Below are 19,751 nucleotides of genomic sequence, written 5' to 3' on the forward strand. Positions count from 1 at the left end.
AGACCTGGCTTACCCAAGCGGACAACTCGAGCCGAGGGGGGAGGGGCTGCGTACCGGTAATCAAAAGATCATCCGGCTTTGCAACTTGTCCGAACCTCGTTCTATTTGGGATTTGACACTAACAGAAAGAAGTAACGACCAGCGTGCACTCCTAAGGAGAGAGAAAAGAGGGGTTTCGTAGCAGTTTATATATACAATTCAGATAATATCAAAGCGGTAAAATCAACAATTAGCACATTAGACCCAAACATATAATAAAATCATATAATAAATAAAGCCAAATATAACAATTATTCTAAGCTCAAATTCTTGAACCCTGAACCATAGTTCTGGGCTCGTTCCACAGCAGAGTCGCCAGAGCTGTCACACCTCCTTTTTTACCTACACCCCCGGGAAACGGTGTAAAAGGAGTTTTTTCCAATTTAAGTGACAATCGAAATGAGATTTATTTATTAAAAGATTCAGAGTCGCCACTTGGGAGATTTATGGTGTCCCAAGTCACCGGTTGAATCCCGAATCGAGGAAAAGCTTGACTCTGTTTAATAGTCCGCGAACCAGAAATCCGAGTAAGGAATTCTGTTAACCCGGGAGAAGGTGTTAGGCATTCCCGAGTCCCGTGGTTCTAGCACGGTCGCTCAACTGTTATATTCGGCTTAATTTTCTGATTTTAATACATTTTGAATTCATGCAAATTTTAGTTTTAACCGCTTTTATTCATTTTTTTTAAAGAAAATTGCAACGTTATTAAAACACGTCTCGAACCACGTCACATAAATGCCCCCGTGGTTTTTGATATATCTTAACATTGTTGAGATTTGGATTTGGGTCACATAAATGCGCACCCGAATTTAAGAAGGTAAATTATTAAAAGAATGCGCTTGAAGCAACTACGCGTTTAACTTCGCGAGGGCCATGGAAATTTGCTAAATGGCACGCCTCGAATTTAAAAAAAAAAGCAAACACATTAACTAAATGAAGGTCGTGCATTTAAGATTGTTGGGCACGACACCCCTCAATTTATTTTAAAAGGAATTCAAACTAGATTTCGGAGGGCTATAAATTATATTCTATTTAATATGGCACAATAATACTACAAATCCAACTCCATGAATCTGAACTGAAACCAAACACCTTAATTTTTAGGAACACTTTTAAGAATCAATCATTTAAACAAAATAGTTTTCCATGAAAAACAAAATAGTAGCTCTGAGTTAAGATTAAAAATAGAACGCCACTTTCCGAACTTCTTGTTTCTGCACATTTCGCATTAACTTGACCCAAATCTATCCGCCTCGTAGATATACACAACAGAATCCCCAACCCCTAATTCCATGGAATAGCATCCATTCATATTCCTAACCACTTAAAGAGAATTTGTATTGGCCTGTTATTATTATAGCTACTCACATGAATAGTTTGAGCCCATTGTAAACTAGTAAAAGTATACAGTAAAATCATAAGAGGACCCTTTTTAGTAGCAAACCACTCTTTCATGGGAGTATCACTTTCAAACATAAAAATCACCTCTTTTATACCTTACTCTTTAGGAAAATTCAGGTCCTGGAACGTATGTAATAAGCAATGACTCAAGTTCACACAACAAAGTTAGCTCAAAAGGTGCTAGCAACTTGTGTAAGAAGCTCTTCAAAACAGAGTAGTGCAGTTCATGGAAAGCTAAAGACAATAAGCTAGCTATTTCACTTCTCAGAGCATATGCTCACTCTTGATAGCAAAAGAATCTAAGCACAAACTGCTACATGTTTTCAAAGGACAGCAAAACAATTCAGGCACCGATGAGCAGACGTACGACGCCAACAGAAGAGATATCAAATCGTCCACCATTAACTCATTTCAAATAGAGGAAAACAAACGGACACTTTCTGAAAATTGCACTTGAATGCACCAGTTATGGAATTCCAACTAACAGAAGTAAGCTTAAACGAACCCCTGTCTAATTTATAGATGACCAAATGGAACAGAACTCAAAGGAAGATCACAGAACATCTATCGCAGCCATGAATCCAAACAGATGTAGAATCTGCTTTAATACTCGCAGAAGTTAATAGAAGAAAATAAGGCAGAAACCAACAGCCAAATTAGGACAACAATTAAAAGGAAATCAGAATTTTGGAACTGAGATGATCCTGTCTTATTCAAAGGTGAAAAACAAATCACTGGTAATAGGAACAAGTAAACAGAGAATGCAAACTGATTGGAAATCCAGTGTGAAGATAGCTTGTATATTTCAGTATTAGGGCATGAACAAAACTGCTCATAACTGGACTGATTGGCACCTAGTACACTAATAAGCATGAAATTTCAAAGATACACGAGCCATTCAAACTCAGGCGACTAACTGTCCAAACTATGAGACCAAGTTAAGGGTGAACAAGATTTCAGGAAAACTCAATCAAGGCAACATAACTTGGTTCGAAAATTGAATGTAAACTCATAATTTACTACTGATTTTTACTCACCTTACTCAAATCAGCCTCTTGTTGCTTATAAAGGAAACTAAACATGTACAAAGCTATAATTTAACAATTAGCACATAGAAGACTTCCAACAACTCTACTGCTAGGATACTTGAACCAATTGACTAGTTGTGTGCTGAATCCTCAATCAGAACACCACAACTAACAGTGAAAACCATCCTAGGTCGACCACACATTTCCAATATAACATCTACAGAACTATTAGTTAACTCCATGAACTTATGGCTCAAGCAAATCATCATGAACATCAGAGCATATTGTGAAGGAATTTCACCAGAAGAAACTGCACACATCGTTCAACTGAACGCGATGAAATTTAATTCAGAATATACCTCGAGCCCGAATAACAATCACGACATACAGGAGGTGGAAGATGATTACTCAAATCGACTCTTATTGACTACATATACTCAAACACATACCACCACTGGTATTCGATCATAACACAGAACAAACCACTCTAGACTGAATCTCATAGCTCAAAAACACTGAAACAAAACAGAGTCGCATAGAAATAAAGAGAGGAAAATTGAACCTGAAGATGCAAATCTCTTTTATAACAATTATGGACTCGACAATACACTTCTCAACTCCAAATCCTAGCGAGGTTCAGCAGCAAATCAGCAAGATGACAGTAGAAAATCAAGCTTGAACTTCAATTTTTATCTCCTTGGAACTCAAATCCGGATTCAGAAAAAGAACAAATTTGTATATATCTTTCTCTTAAACTTTGAAAGGACTCTTCAAAGAAGAAAATAAACCCCGAAAACCATCAGCAAGAGCCTTTCCACTTTTTCTTTTTTTTCAAAACATTTTTTTCAGTCCCCCTTCACAAAGTCGGATAAGGCTTCTTTTGAAGACGAGTTCTTGATGAACGTGGGGCTCGGATTAAGTGAAATCAATCCAACGCCTTACACTCATCTAGCATCTCGTCTCCAGAACCTTCCAATCGTGCGATAAAACTCGAATTCGAGCGAGTGAGAGGGGAGGGGAATCTTGCGTCAGAAACCGTTAGCAACGACAAGATGAGAGAAGGAGGGACGTGTGGGTTAAGGATTTGGGATTCACTCGCCCGAATTTGGACTAAATTTGGGGCTTGGTTTGAGTGAGAACGATGGAGGAACAGTGTTCCCGTCGTTTGGGTCGTTTGATTTAGGGCTCTGCATATCTTTGTGTATATTTGGGGAATGGGCCGGGTTCAGGGGGCAGACGGGCATGGGTCTGGGCGGGTAAATTGGGTTTTGGTGAAAAATCGTTTGGGCTGAAGAAAAGTTAAGAGACTTGGCTCAAAACCATTTCAACTCTTTTCTTCTCTTTTTCTTTTCTTTCCAAATTAACTCTTTTTAATTTCTTTTAAATTAAAACTAAAAATAAACCTAAATTAATTCCTACTCAAATATCTTAGAAAATTAATTACCACAATTAATAAATTAAAGAAAAACTACTCAAGATCCAAATTAAAATTAAAAGGTGCAAAATGACCATTTTTTTGTGATTTTCCTTTTTATAAAATAATTTAATTACTTGATTAATCCTAAAATGATCAATTAAACTCTAAATGCAAATGTACATATTTGTTGTATTTTCTATTAATTAAACAAAAATAAAAATGCACAGACAAATGCAAACAATTAATGGTATATGGATCTGTAAAAATGAATATCGGAGGTGAAAACTTCTTGAGGATGGAACAAATGTAATTGAAGTGTAAAACATTGGAAAAAGGAAACGAAGTTTTTCTCCTTAATTAGCCTTTTAATGTTTTCTTTTTTCATCTAATGCGAATCATCCTAATATATAATCTATAATTTGAGGTTATAAAATCACCAAAACTATGAAAGTAATGATAAGAGTTCCTTTGGTAGGGAGCATTTTACTTCTAAAATAAATTTTTTTGGCGTAAATTCAGATTAGTTGGACCTCAAAACGTATACCAAATATCAAAGGAAAAAATAAAAAGAAACTTTATATTTTGTAAAAAAAGGTATTTTTTTTTTCAAAATAAAAAGAACCACCCCCTCCCTCCCTCTCAAGACCACTAAATATACTTTCTTCCGAATGATGATTAAAAATTAATCTGATAAACATATAAAGGGAGGGGTGCAGGGTTCAAAATACTTAAGGCCCTGTTTGTCCAAAAAAAAAAAAAAAAATTCTTTTAAAAAATGTGTTTGTCCATGAAATTTTGTAAGTTTTTGAAAAAAATTCGAAAATGAGTTTTTAAATTCAAAAATTTCAGAAAAAAACTTTTTTCCCACTCACAAAACTATAAAAAAATTTCAAGTGAAATGCATGTCCAAATATAATTTCAAATTCCAAATACTATTTTCAACTTAATTTTACATAGTACTATTTTTTTTTTCTTTCAAAAGTTACAATTTTTATGTCCAAACGCATACTTAGACAGTCGTATTCCATTTTGCTTTGGTCAAGTTTTTATTTTCATTTTTTTGTTTTTATCACAGCCTAGGCCATAGGCCTTCTTAATCGCTCATTGACCTGTTCAAGTAAGTACTCTTTAATTAAGTTAGGGCTAAGGCATTTAGTAAATAATATCATTGATTGGTGATCTTAAATAAATGATCCCTATTTATTACAAAGTCAGTTTTTTTTTTTTTTTAAAATGAAGAATAATTTGACAATGTGACAGACAACTTTGAACAAAGGAACATGGGCGATTTTACTAGGGTAGATGGTTGACTACTTAAATTTTCATCATATTAGTGAGAATTCAATTTTCCACTTTATTAATTTCCTTCCATTTCCTCTCCCTTCCCTTATGTTAAAAAAAAAACGTTGAATGAGTCATCACTCATCAATCTATTAAAACTATTCTATTTAACTTTTGGGAAGTAAAACTGGACAATCATTTTTGACGCAAGTAATATATTTTTTTTCCCAGAAAAATGTGAAGTATTATACAATTTGAGCTAGTTGTATACTCCTCTTTTTTTTTAATTGAATTTTTTTATTACGTAGGGAATATAACCTTCAATTAAAGTGGAGTTGTATACTCCACTTAAGTCGGATAATCATGTGAGGTGCATATAGTTGTGATCTGAACTTAAGTTTGTCTAATTAGTTTTTTATTTTTTTGTTTTCCCACTCAGTATTCGGTACCCGCAATGGAACCCGACTATATCCGGATTCGCGCCGGGTAAAGCCCCATTCGGGGGAAGCGCTCCCTACCAAGGATTTTTCCATACCCAGGGCTCGAACTCGAGACTTCTAGTTAAGGAAGGAGCAGCCCTATCCACTGCACCACATCCTTTGGTGGTGTCTAATTAGTTAATTAACTGCAAGATTCATAACATGCATGGGAATATATTCACTTTATATATTCCCAAAACAACTACTTCGTTTATATCTGAAGTCTACCATCTTCCATCCTGTTCTTTCTCATTTCCGATTTCTCTAAATCCAAAATCATCAAATTAAGCCTTGGGGCAACTAATCTCTCTGTTATCTCTCTCAATAACAGAAGGTGAGGTTTCTTTTTTGATCTCCGCTTTCTTTTTATTTTTTTCAGCTATTTCTCTTCTAATCCCCAAAAGCAAGGTGGGAAGTTCTTGGAGGGAAGGATGCCGGAGGTCTGCGTATACACTACCCTCCCCAGACCCTACTAAGTGAGATTATACTGGGTTGTTGTTGTTGTTGTTGTTGTTGTTGTTATTGTTGTATTTCTCTTCTAATCCTGTACATCTTTAAGCTGTGATTACGACTGTGCTCTCTTTCCGAAATTCACCCACCAGGAGCCCATTTGGATTAACTGATTGTAAACAGTTGATAAGCTTGATGTGTTGAAATGTTTTTTTAAGTGATGAAATTGATTTTTAAAATAAACATTTACGTGTTTGGATAAAAGTGCTGAAACTGATAATAAGCAGTTGATGTGTTTGATAAAAAATGCTGATAAGCTATTCTCTTATTAAAATGACTAAAATACCTTTGATTTTTTTTTGAAAAAGATTATAAATTAAAAAAATTCTTTATAAAAAATAATTAAGGATAAATTAGTAAAAATGTTGGTCAAACTAAAAGTGCTTATAACTTTAGGCTTTGTTTTTGCTCTGTTGTAGTTCCATTCGAAGAAGAAGAAGTGAAGACTAGTTTTCCTCTCGCTTGAATGTAAGATTGAACTTTTATTTTATTGTTTTCTTCTTTTTAGATTGTTTTTTTTATTTAACTCACATTTTTATATATCTCTGTGCAAAAGAGCGTTATTTTGGATTTACATATTTTTGAGTTCAATTGCTACAATAGCTGAAAATTCGAAATACATCACGAAAATTAAGGGAATAATGCATGTTTAGCATGATTAAATAAAGAAGAAAAAAATCCTTGTTAGTTTAAAATAAATATTTCACTCAAATATAGAAAGAACAAAAAAACTTGCAGTCAGAAACTTTACAAAAACGAACTTCACTTTTACCCCCAATAAATAATTAAATTGAGTTTTTTTTTATAGCTTGAGAAAATAAGAATGTTATTTCTCTAAATCATAGTTGGGTACTTTAAAACTTACCCAAACAACCGATTATTTGACCCAATGATAAAATTAAATTTAATTTGGAAATCAACAAGTTAATCAAATATAATACGCAACAGAAAACAAAACTGATTTTGTTTTTACAATCAAACAATTTAGGACTTCCTTTCGAAGTATTTCATTCGTTCACTTTTACTTGTCCAGTATTCTAAAAATATATTTTCACCTTTACTTATCATTTTTAACATATCAAAGGAAGACAATTTTTTTTTTCGTATTATACCCATATCATTAGTTATTCATTTCAAATCATTTTCTCAAAATTATTAAACATATGCATTAATTAATAGGGGTATCATGGTAAATAAAAAACAAAATCTCTTGTAATATCTTTTAAAATTAATTATTTCTTATAAATAGTAGATCAAGTCATGTTTTTTAATTCAAATAAACTTGAACTATTTCAAATGTATAAAATTATTTTAAAAATCTACTTTAGTAGTACACAATTACGATCATTAGATGTTGGGAACTTATAAAAATATTTTCTTAACCGCAGATATTTCTTATAAAAAAAATTCGAAACCTTGGTGAGTAGAGTTATTAGATATCTTTGATGGTGGAAGCTAGCAGGTAACCGAGTGAAGGGACAAAATACGTACAAGACGGTCCATAAGACTATTATTACATAACAAAAACGAAAATAAATCATAAATATATACAATTTTATTAAATAAATTTTGGGTCGCTTCTTAACATTAACTTTAGGCCACCAATTTCATTGAGTCGCCTCTGGCAAATAGTTAAAGAAGAATAAAATTTTCTCAAGAAATTGAAGAGAAGTAAAAAAATAAATTGAAAGTTGAAGACAAGTGTTTCAATAAAAATTGTGTGTTGGTGACAAAGTGCATTAATGAAGGTTGTAGACATATGCTTCAACAAAAGTGGAAGTTGGAGAGAAATTCTCCAATACAACAACAACTAGAACAATAACAACAAAAAAGTTAGACGCATACAATTTTGAATTACGGGAGAAGGATAGAAAACTAATTCAAAGTTATAGTAGGAAACCTTAATTATTTAGAATTTGATTTGTTTAATTCATGTCTAAATAGGATTTGTAGTTAAATTAGATAGGAATAGGCTTTTATAGTTCTAGTTGGAATATGTTTTGTACTATTATAAATAGGGGTATTGATAGCTTATTTTATATACTGCGATTTGTGAGAACTGTAGAGAGCTTTTAGAGATTTATAGTGAAATATTTTTCCTTCATGAACCTATCTTTTAGTTCGATTAAAATTTAAAAATCATGGAAACACCTTTTCTAGTATTTATAACTGGTACCTCTTGAACATCCAAGGGAGTATTTTGTGCTCCATCTGAAATTCTTATTGATATAGAGCATGCGCGTCTTCGATATATCCCGTATGCCAAAGATTTTTTAGTCAACGTATTTTTATGCACATTTGGACTACTAAAAACTTGCTCATTACTTGAGAATATTACGTTTAAACTTGCTCATTACTTCTATAAAAAAGAGAAGTTTTTTTTTTTAATTTTGTTGGAATTTACAAAGTAATGCATGTTTGTCACGATCTAGAATCCAGCTGGTCGTGATGACACCTAACCCAACCCACTAGGTAAGCTAATTTAACAACTAACCAGTGCCAATAACAATTTAATAAAGCAATTAAGTAAAGAAATATCTGAATCTGATGCATTTCCCAAGGACTAGTAGTACAAATCATGAGCTCCTATGAATAGAGTTTACAAAACTGGTACGAAGTAAATACATCATCTATCTAAAAAGTATATAAACAGAGTTTTATGAATCTAAGGCTACCATGAACAAGAAGCAGCTACAACCAGAACGCAGGTACATCTTCAAATCCAGCTCCCATCGAACACAACAGCATCGACAACCAACATCTGCACGCAAGGTGCAGAAGTGTAGTATGAGTACAACCGACCCCATGTACTTAATAGGTAACAAACCTAACTTTAGGTTGAAAGTAGTGACGAGCTGGAACAAAGGTCGGGTCCAACATCCAATAGCCAACAACAGTTCATAACAACATAAAGCAAGTAATAAAAGAAGTAACCCAGGGATAAAATGCTTTGCCTTTTCATAATTTCCCGAAAAATAGTTCCGCTTTTCAAGTATATTAGTGAAAATCCAAATCCTTTACCGAACTCATCGAAAATATGAGTAAGTTGAAAACTGTAAATTTTTTCCAGAAATCTTTTCCATAATAAATAATATATTTCATTTTCTTTCCAGCCCATATATCAATATGTGTGAGAAGTCATGAATGACGTGATATCGTACAACATGAGGAAAAATACATCTTTATGCCTGTATGTCATGTGTGCATGTCAATGCCATGTATCTCAAAGATGAACTCATGTACTTACATTTTCAGAGTACTCATTCTCACTGTCTCACACTTTTCTCTCATCATGCTCAATCACTCAGTACTGTATATTGCCAATCCGGCCTAGGGAAGATCCATCCCGGAATATATACATCAACTGACCAACAGTCGCTCAGTACTGAGTAGGGCCAAATCCAGCCCGAGGGGAAGATCCATCCCTGTGTATATAAATGCACCCTTCAATATAATCAATCGCGCTCACCTGGGGTGTGTGCAGACTCCGGTGGGGCTCCTTCAGCCCCAACACTATCATAAATCAATATAACTGCCGCGACATGCAATCCGATCTCATATATGTAATTAATATAACATGCTGCAGCGTGTAGCCCGATTCATATATGTAATCAATATAACATGCTGTGGTGTGCAACCCGATCCCATAATGTTACTCACACTCAGACTCTCGGCCTCACTCAGTCATTAACCTCTCCAGTCTCTCGGGCTCACAATACCATGAAACTAGCCCAAAATGATGATATGATATGCAATAAATGGTAACAAAGACTGAGATATGATATGCATATGAATGCGTATGACTGAGTATATAAAGCAATGAAAGCAGATAACTCAACAGCAGAAATGACCTCAATGGGTCCCAATAGGATAAGCATGTAGCCTAGACATGGTTTCCAACATGGATCTCAACTCAATAGCTCAAATACGTAGAAATTTCATGGTTACAAATAAGATTAGGTAACTACACAGTACCATAGAAATAACGGAGTCCCAATTCACACGGTGCACGCCCACATGCCTGTCACTTAGCATGTGCGTCACCTCAACACCAATCACATATCACGTAATTCGGGGTTTCATACCCTCAACACCAAGTTTAGAAGTGTTTCTTACCTCGAACAAGCCAATTCTAATACCGAACAAGCTAAGTGATGCTCTAAAAATGCCATCTCGCACATACCGACCTCCGAATTGCTCAAAACTAGTCAAAAGCAACTCAAATACATCAAATAAAGCCCAAGAAAATAATTTCAAATGATAAAGGTCGAATCCTTAATCAAAAGTTCAAAATCGGTTAAAACTTCCAACCCGGGCCCGTGTCTCGAAAACCGACAAAACTCACAATATCCGACAACCCATTCAATTACGAGTCCAACCATACTAGTTTCACTCAAATCCGACTCTGAATCGATGTTCAAAACTCAAAAATTCACATTATGAAATTTTAGGCTAAAACTCCGAATTTCTCTTTCAAATTCATCTATCAATTGCCAAAAATGAAGATAGATTCATGAAATAAGATTAAAACCAAGTGTAGAATACTTACCCTAATAGTTGTGACGAAAATTGCTCCAAAAATTACCTCAATCCGAGTCACACATCTCAAAATGTGACAAAAGAACTAAAACCTTGATTTTATAGCTTCTGCCTAGCATCTTCGCATCTACGAACCAAATATCCGCTTCTACGGACTCGCATGTGCGTTCAAAATCTCGATCCTGTGGAAGAGCACTGGTAGCCTTTCCTTGCACCTGAGGTAGAAAATCCGCTTTTGCGATCATTTAGGTGCAAAAAATAGCCTCGCACCTGCGACACTGCCCTGATCCTGCTATGCAACTTCTGTGGCCTCTGCCTCGCTTGTGCGACGTAGCATCTGCGCCTAAAATTTCACAGGTGCAGTCACACCAGGACTGTTTAAAAAAATCAGCCTTAGCCAAAATTTCCAAAATGCTCTAAACATCGTCTGAAACTCATGCGAACCCCTCTGGACCCCGTCTAAATATACCAACAAGTCCCATAACATAACACAACCTACTCGAGGCCTCAAATCACACATAACAATATCGAAACAACGAATCACACCTCAATTTGAAGTTGATGAATTTGAACTTTTCAACTTCCATAACTCGTGCCGTAACATAGCGAACCAACCCGGAATGAATCCAAATTTTTCACACAAGTCCCAAATGACATAATGAGGCTATACTAATTTCCGAAACAACAATCCAAATCTGATATCGAAAAGTCCACTCCCGGTCAAACTTTCCAAAAATCCAACTTTCGCCATTTCAAGCCAAATTCAACTACGGACCTCCAAATGACTATCCGGACATGCTCCTAAGTCCAAAATCGCCCAACAGAGCTAACGGAACCATCAAAACTCCAATTCGAGGTCAAATACCAAAAAGTCAAATTTGGTCAACTCTTCCAACTTAAAGCTTAAACGGTAAAATTCATTCTTCCAAATCGATTCCGAATAACCTAAAAACCAAAACCGACGATTTACATAAGTCATAATACATCATACAGAGCTATTCATGTCCATCTACTACCGAGAGAAGTACAAATGTTCAAAACGACCGGTCGGATTATTACAATGTGTTTTTCTGTAACTTTTCTCATCTTCAAATTAATGGATACATTTCTCTACAAAATGCTCTATTATTACTATGTAATTTCTGAAATTGCTGGTATTGTCTCTCTATTTATATTGTAGTTCATAATTATATGATCAAAACATGCTAAAAATATTTCAGGATCCGAGTTGGATAAACTTTTGTAAATTCCAGCAACAATTTTTTATTTTTTCTAGTAAACTTTTGAGTCTAAGGGGATTTCCTTTCCCATTCAAAAGGTTAAGGGGGTATTATTTCCCTCCACTAAAAAGTTAAGGGAGTAAAATGAAATTCACTCTACAAAAAGCGAAAGAACATCAAACAACCACTATCGGTGTCAAATGGACGGATTAGGTCAAATTTAAATAGATTGACACCAATCATGTTAGACAAACGAGTCATGACCAGTCCACCAAAAAGGGGCCGTTTGGTTTGGAGGGGGTAGGAGATTTAGTCCTTTTATTCATATTGATCATCATACTATATTATAAGCATGAAGATCAAAAATTGAATGTAAAAGACCAAAATAATCCTATAAATTAAGTGACTATGATAAGTACAAAACCTTTTGGTTCCCTCAACCTTTTGCAATTAATATTTCAAAATTCTTGTATAATTTTGCATAACTATGGAATTTTTTTCTTCTTTTTGTTATGTTTTTATTATTGCCAGTCCCTTCTTACTTAATTGTATACAAAATTTTACAAACATTTAATTCTTCCATTCTTTAAAGAAAATATATCATGTATAAATAAATACTATTAGTTTCTCATTTTATTTGTTGCACGAATCATTTCATTGAAACATCAAAATGGAACAACTTCAAGAACAATATCTACAAAAAAATATTAGGTGAAATATATGGTCATATTATATTCATAACAACTAAATTTATGTAATATAAAATTCACTTGTCTAACTAAATATAATTATTGATCTTCCAGAGCTATCCAGTCAATTTGAGTTCAACACTACATCTCTAAAACTATTTATTATTTTTAGCTTGTATTTTTTTCTGTTGATATTTTGGTGTAATATTTCACATATTTTAATAATATTTTCATTTTTTTACTGCTTGTACGGAATAACACGTGCAACGCACGCATCAAGAAAGTAGTTAGTATATATTTGTGACCTTTAGACATACTAGTCTTACGATACGCGCATTGCGCGTGTACTCTATCTCGATAAATCTAATTTTTTAATTACATAAATATTATATTTGAATTTAAAAAGGTAAACAATATTTTGCAATGCGTTTTAAAAAAGTATTATTAAATAAAATAAAACTAAAAAGGTGTGAGTTCTTAAAAATGATTAATATTGATTATATTAGATAGATCAGCAAAGGAAAAAATTCTAACACACAGAATTCAGAGACATATAATGCAAACACTAATTAAAAAAAACTAAAATAAAGATGTAAATATAAATCCAAATAACACATACATTTAACCCAAATTTAGATCAACCCATACCTTCTTCATTCCCGTCTCGCAAGAATGCTATAATCAATTCAAATATGAAGAGATATAGTAATTACTAATTATTAAAATTTTAAGTGAAAACTACTCTACTTGAATTTAAAGATCACTATAAGATAAAACCTAAATAATAGTATAACAATCAATTATTTTTCTTGCCTAAAAATTATACTGAGCTATTTAAATATAATATTTTATTAATTATGATTAATAAACTATTATCGTCTCCTTCACAAAAGTTAGACTCTAACTTTGATTTTGTCTTTGAGCTTGTTACCTAAACTAAACTTTACAAAATTGATGATATCTTCATATTTAAGTCCCAGGCTATGGAAATATCTAATTTAAGGAAATATGAACAACTTAGAAACGTGGAAAAGTCACATTTAAGGAAAATAGTTAAACAATTTAAATAAGGAATTTTTAAGTAAAATATTATTTAATTTTAGATTTCTAAATATTAGGAGCTTTTACATAGTTCAAATAAGGAAGTATTTTATATATTAAATTTAGTTAATTTTAAAGTCCTAGATATTAGGCGAATGACATTTCGATGTTGCATTAATTACTTTATTACTCCATTATTTTGTGGTTTGGGGGTTTTCTCTAAATTGTTATGAAGATTCTTATTGCTTCTTTCATTTCTTTTATGGAAGGTGGAGGCGCTATTAACTCTAAGGCAGTTAAATTGCAGTTTTCATAATCTCAAAAGATACAAAAGGCGCTAGTTTTCAACAACTGACATGGACGTAGTTGAGACTTGTGGAGAAGGAATTCTTTCTTCGGCAGGGCCTTCCGTCCAATGTAGCTTGCCATCAATCGATGAGGAAGTTGTGGGCTTTGAGAAAGATGCAGAAAGTATAATGAAGAAATTGATTGGAGGAACAAAGGAGCTGGACGTTATCTCAATCTTTGGAATGCCAGGATTGGGTAAAACAACCTTGGCCAGGAAAGTGTATAACAATCCTTCTATTGTTAATCACTTTGATGCTAGAGTATGGTGCTCTGTTTCGCAAACATATATAGAGAGGACATTGTTGATTGAGATTCTTAAACAAGCTACAGGTGGCAACTATGAAATCAAAGAGGACGATGACATAGCTGACAAGTTGCGGAAGACTCTAATAGGCAGGAGATACCTCATCGTATTAGATGATATATGGGAAGTCGAGGCATGGGAAGATTTGGGATTATGTTTCCCTAAGGGTGAAGATGGAAGTAGAGTGATGGTTACAACTCGAATTGAACAAGTGGCTAAGCATCTTCAACATCGCAGTGATCCTTATTCTCTTAGATTTCTAACATTGGAAGAGAGTTGGGAATTATTGATTAAGAAAGTATTTCAAGGAGAGAGTTGTCCACCCAATCTATTGGAAGCAAGTTTACAAGTTGCGGAACATTGTAAGGGATTGCCTCTTGTAATAGTCTTGATTGCCGGGATTATTGTGAAGATGGAAAGGCAGGAGTCCTTGTGGCTTGAGGTTGCAAATGACTTGAGTTCTCATGCTTTAGGAGAGCAGAGCATGAAGGTAATACAATCAAGTTATGAGCATTTAGAAGACCACTTAAAGCCTTGCCTTCTTTACATGGGCTTGTTTCCAGAAGACTATAAGATTCCAGTGTCTGCTTTGCTGAATTTGTGGATAGCCGAAGAGTTTGTACTGAATGTTGACACAGAGAATTATATGGAAGAAGCAGCTAGAGTTTGCTTGAATGATCTGCTTAACAGAAGCCTAGTAATGGTCTCTAAAAGGAGACGTAATGGTGACATAAAATACTGCATACTTCATGATGTAGTGCGTGAGTTTTGCTCAGCAAAACTTAGAGAAGAAAAGTTTGTGCAGCTTATAGTGCCATACAATCCATATAAACATTTGTATACTAAGGAATCGCGGTTATGCACTTATATTCATGATGATCTGGTGGAACAATTAGATCATTGTGAATATCAGGTGGATAAGATTACAATACACGAGTCCGAGGAAAGTACAAAGTGTTTTGGTCAGTGTTCTAAGCCGTCTTTGGAGTTCATTGCTCATCCAGAATTTGAAACATGGAAAAACCGATCAAATCCTTTACGTTTACTTGTTGAATTAAAACTTGTTCGGGTGTTGCATTTGATGGATGTGGAAACAAGTTCATCATGGGTTCCAACAGTAAAATTGCTAACTCACTTGAGGTACCTTGCGCTTTATGTCAAAGATCAATTTGAATTCAAGTGGGTATCACACCTACACGATCTTCACACTCTAAAGGTTGCTTCAAGAAAGACATTATTCCCACGTTCGTCTGGTCTCTGGAAAATGAACAATTTAAGGCATGTGAATATGAGAAAAGTTTTCTTGTTATTGGAAAACGAGGAAGAAGAATCTTCAGAAACATTGCTGGAGAACCTGAAGACATTTTGCAATCTTCGTGTGTACGATGATAGAAATCCAAGGTCGTGGTGGAGGTTTCCGAATTTAGAAGAGTTGGGTCTCAGCCTTGAAAGTTTACCCTGTCGTTCTTTGTTTCCCATATCGGAAGTTCATACACGCCTTCAATCTCTTGACCTTGAATGCCCATGTAAGACTTATCGCTACCCGCATTCAGTTGGATGGGAGAGCTACTTTGTCTTCCCTTCAAATCTTAAGAATTTGAGGATTCGCCACTTTTCAATAACGAAAGAATTAACATCAAACATAGCAAGACTGCAGAAACTTGAGAAACTCAAAATAATCTGGGGATTATTATTGGGTAAAGAGTGTTGGGACGTTAGAGAAATGGAGTTCCAGGCACTTAAATACTTGACATTAGAGTGGATGGATCTAAGAGAATGGAAAGCTTCAGAGGAATCCTTTCCCGTGCTTGAGAAGCTACTCATAAAAGGTTGTTACTCCCTCGACGCGATCCCTCCTAGCTTTGCCGATATTCCAACACTCCAACTTATTGAACTGTATGGCTGCCCGGACTCTGTTGAGGATTCAGCTATGAATATTAAAAGAGAAATTGAAGAAACCACTGGACGTGACACTCTCCAACTTATGATGTACTATTAATCCTTTCATTGTTGGATTTAGATGGAACTTATGATCTGACTCTATCATTTGATTTATTCTACATATATTGTTAATTTATTTGACTTGTGTTGATTGGATTGGATTTCAATCCTCTAATTGGAAGAGGTTGTTTGAGTTCTTATTTTTAATTCTCATGTGCATATTATCCAGTTGATTCAAAATGCTGGATTCGAAGTAATGAAAATCATACAAGGATCATAAGTGAAGTCTAATAATCCTTCTGTATAGGACTTTTTGCTATTCTGTTTTTTAATATCTCTTTTGGTGCTCATCAGATTCCTTTTGTTTAGGATTGTTATTCACATAGGTTTCTATGTATCCTAGATTCTCTCTAAGTTGTTACATTATTCACAACTTTTATGTACTATACTTGGCTATATAAAGCCAACCTTATGATCAATACAAAATAAGTTCTTCTTCTGCCTTTATCACTCTTTATGGTATCAGGAGCCCAACTGCTCCAACGAGCTTGTAGCCATAACTTTTCACTATGGAAGGCTCAGATGTCCATGCTTATGCATGGACACAATCTCTTTGGTCACCTTGATGGATCGAAACCAACCCCCTCTCAGACTATCTCTGCAAATAACCAAGCAGTACTCAATCCTGATTTTCTTGCTTGGTTTTAGCAAGATCAGCTCATACAAAATGTTGTCTTGGCATCTATAGACTCAACAATTGCTAGTATAGTTGCTTCTGCTGCCAATGCCAAAATGGCTTGGGATGCATTGCATATTGCTTATGCAAACAAGTCCCAAACTCGTATCTTTAGTCTTCGAGACCGTCTCGCCGCCTTTCCAAGGACTCTCGCCCTATTGTAGATTATCTTCATCAAGTTCGCTCACTATGTGTTGAACTTGCCACTGCTGGATCCCCCGTTTCCAATGAAGAACTGGTTGTCAAGATTCTTACTGGACTTGGATCTGAATTCCGAGGCCTTTTCGCTGCCATCCGAGCTCGAGATTCAACAATCTCATACGAAGAACTATATGAAAAGCTCCTTTATTATGAGCTTTTTCTTCATCATGAGGAAGCCAAAAGGACTCCTTTTGCTCCAATAACTGCTAATATTGCTCAGGGGACTGCGTCAACTCCTACACGCCAGGGATCCAACAACAATCGGCGATCAAATGCGCCCAACAACAACAATCTCAATCAACAAAGTCACAATCAAGCATGGCGCAATAATCAGCAGCCCAGGCGCAACAATCAGCAACAGCAGCCTCCCAACAACAACATTTACCGCCAGCTTTGTGATGGTAGAGGACATACTGCTCGTGTATGTCGGACACGGTCTCACAATCATTTTCAAGCTCGCGCTAATTATGCTGCACGCTTCCAAAATCAGTAAGCTCTGTGGATCGTTGACAGTGGTGCAACACATCGTATTGTCTTGGATACTCAAAGTCTAGCCACTATGCAAGACTACCATGGTTCAGAAGATATAGTCATGGGCAATGGTAATACCATTCCAATCTCCCATACTGGTAATGTGAACATTAATGCATCAAATCACAAATTCCATCTTCAAAATGTTCTCTGCTCTCCAGCCATTCAAAACAATCTACTCTCTGTCTCTAAGTTTTTTCAAGACAATAAGACCTCTATTGAATTCTTTTCTCGTTTTTATTTTGTGAAGGATCTGACTACGGGGGCGCCATTGGTTCGGGGATGGACTAGAAATGGGTTGTATGAGTGGTCACCGGGCGATGTTGAAGGTCCTCCCAAATGCAATGTTGTTGTCCCATATCACCTGTGGCATCGACGACTAGGCCACCCTAATCATCGTGCTCTAAATAAATTTCTGCTTGATTTTTCCATTCCAGTTTTTTGATTCAAAAACTGGTACTATCTGTAATTCATATTATTCCAATAAAAGGCATAAGATGCCTTTCTCAAAAACTTCTTTGCACAGTGATAAGAAATTATATTTAATTTATAGTGATTTGTAGGGGCCGTCTCTGGTATTATCAATTGACAAAAAATGATACTACGTTTTATTTGTTGATCAATTTTCAAAATATATGTGGTTGTTCACACTCAAAGCTAAAACAGAAGTTTTGAAAATCTTCCAAACCTTACATCTCTTGCTTGAAAGACATTTTCACACAAAAATATTATCCTTGTACACTGATGATGGTGGTGAATTTCAAAAATTAGATTCCTATTTAAAAACACATGGAATTGAACACTTAGTGTCGTCCCCATACACACCCCAACTGGTAGCCTTAGTTAAACGCCGACATCGGCATGTCATTGAGACAACCCGCACCTTGTTACACCAAGCATCCTTACCTTCAACTTTTTGGAGTTATGCATGCCATCAAGCAGTTTATTTGATCAATACGATGACTACACCAAATTTACAAAATAAATCACCTTTTGAAATCCTATTTCAAACAGTGCCTAATTATAACTCCATCAATATTTTTGGATGCTTATACTACCCATGGCTTAAACCTTATTCCAGTAATAAACTAGAACCTTGATCTACACCATGTGTTTATTTAGGATTTTCTAATAAATTTTATAGCCATTAGTGTTTTGATCTAGTTAATTCCAAAATATATATATATATATATATATATATATATATATATATATATATATATATATATATATATCCAGGCATATATTTTCTTAGAATAAAATTTTCCTTCTCAAAATATTTTTTCAGATTTTAGAAGTAAGGATAATGTAGCTTGGGATAATATTTCTATAAAACAACCAACCAAAGAGGATAATAATTCAACTTTAAATTCCTCTTATCAGCTTCCACCACCGGTGACTACATTGCCCACGGTCACTCAATGCCCACAAGCTATCACATCTGCTTCTGATGGTGTCTCTCAACAATTAGGTAATATTCCTTCTCCTCATATCTCGACTCCTACTTCTCCACCTTCCATACAAGCTCCACAACAGTAGAGAACTACTTCTCCTCCTTCAATCTTGGCACCTCAAGTTTTGCCCCCACATCCACTTATCACATATCAAAGACGAGAAAGACCATCCACTCCTAGCCAAAATCCAGGTCCGTCCCACTCTACATCTGCTTCGGCACTACATCAGCTGTAAATGGCTTCTTCCCCACCTCGACTAGAATCCTCTCAGCCTATTCAGTCGGACCCACCAACCCAAACCCAATCAAACCAGCCAGCTACCAAAGTGCACCCAATGATCACTCGATCACAAACTAATAGCCTTAAACCTCGTCAATTTCTCACAACCACTACATCATCTCAAAAAATTTCCACAACCCATAAGCAAGCCAAGCTCATTCCCCACTGGAATTCAGCAATGCAAGCCGAATTTGGTGCTCTTGTTCGCAACCAGACTTGGGATTTGGTTCCATGTGACTCTTCCAAAAATGTAGTGGATTGGAAGTGGTTATTGCGTATTAAGTATAAACTTGACGGTTCTGTTGACAGGTAT

At 35.1% G+C, this 19,751-nt stretch overlaps 1 protein-coding gene across 1 annotated transcript; it reads left to right on the top strand.

The window, feature by feature from the left end:
- Positions 1-5,843: 5,843 nt before the first annotated feature.
- LOC142163530 (putative late blight resistance protein homolog R1A-10) lies at positions 5,844-16,373 on the top strand. The gene is made up of 3 exons (XM_075220835.1): positions 5,844-5,979; positions 6,575-6,623; positions 13,914-16,373. The coding sequence occupies exon 3, from the start codon at positions 14,001-14,003 to the stop codon at positions 16,293-16,295; it is 2,295 nt and encodes a 764-aa protein (XP_075076936.1). The 5' UTR covers positions 5,844-5,979; positions 6,575-6,623; positions 13,914-14,000; the 3' UTR covers positions 16,296-16,373.
- The last annotated feature ends 3,378 nt before the right edge of the window (positions 16,374-19,751 follow it).

Source organism: Nicotiana tabacum, chromosome 8, assembly GCF_000715075.1.
Source record: "Nicotiana tabacum cultivar K326 chromosome 8, ASM71507v2, whole genome shotgun sequence".
Taxonomy (NCBI): domain Eukaryota; kingdom Viridiplantae; phylum Streptophyta; class Magnoliopsida; order Solanales; family Solanaceae; genus Nicotiana; species Nicotiana tabacum.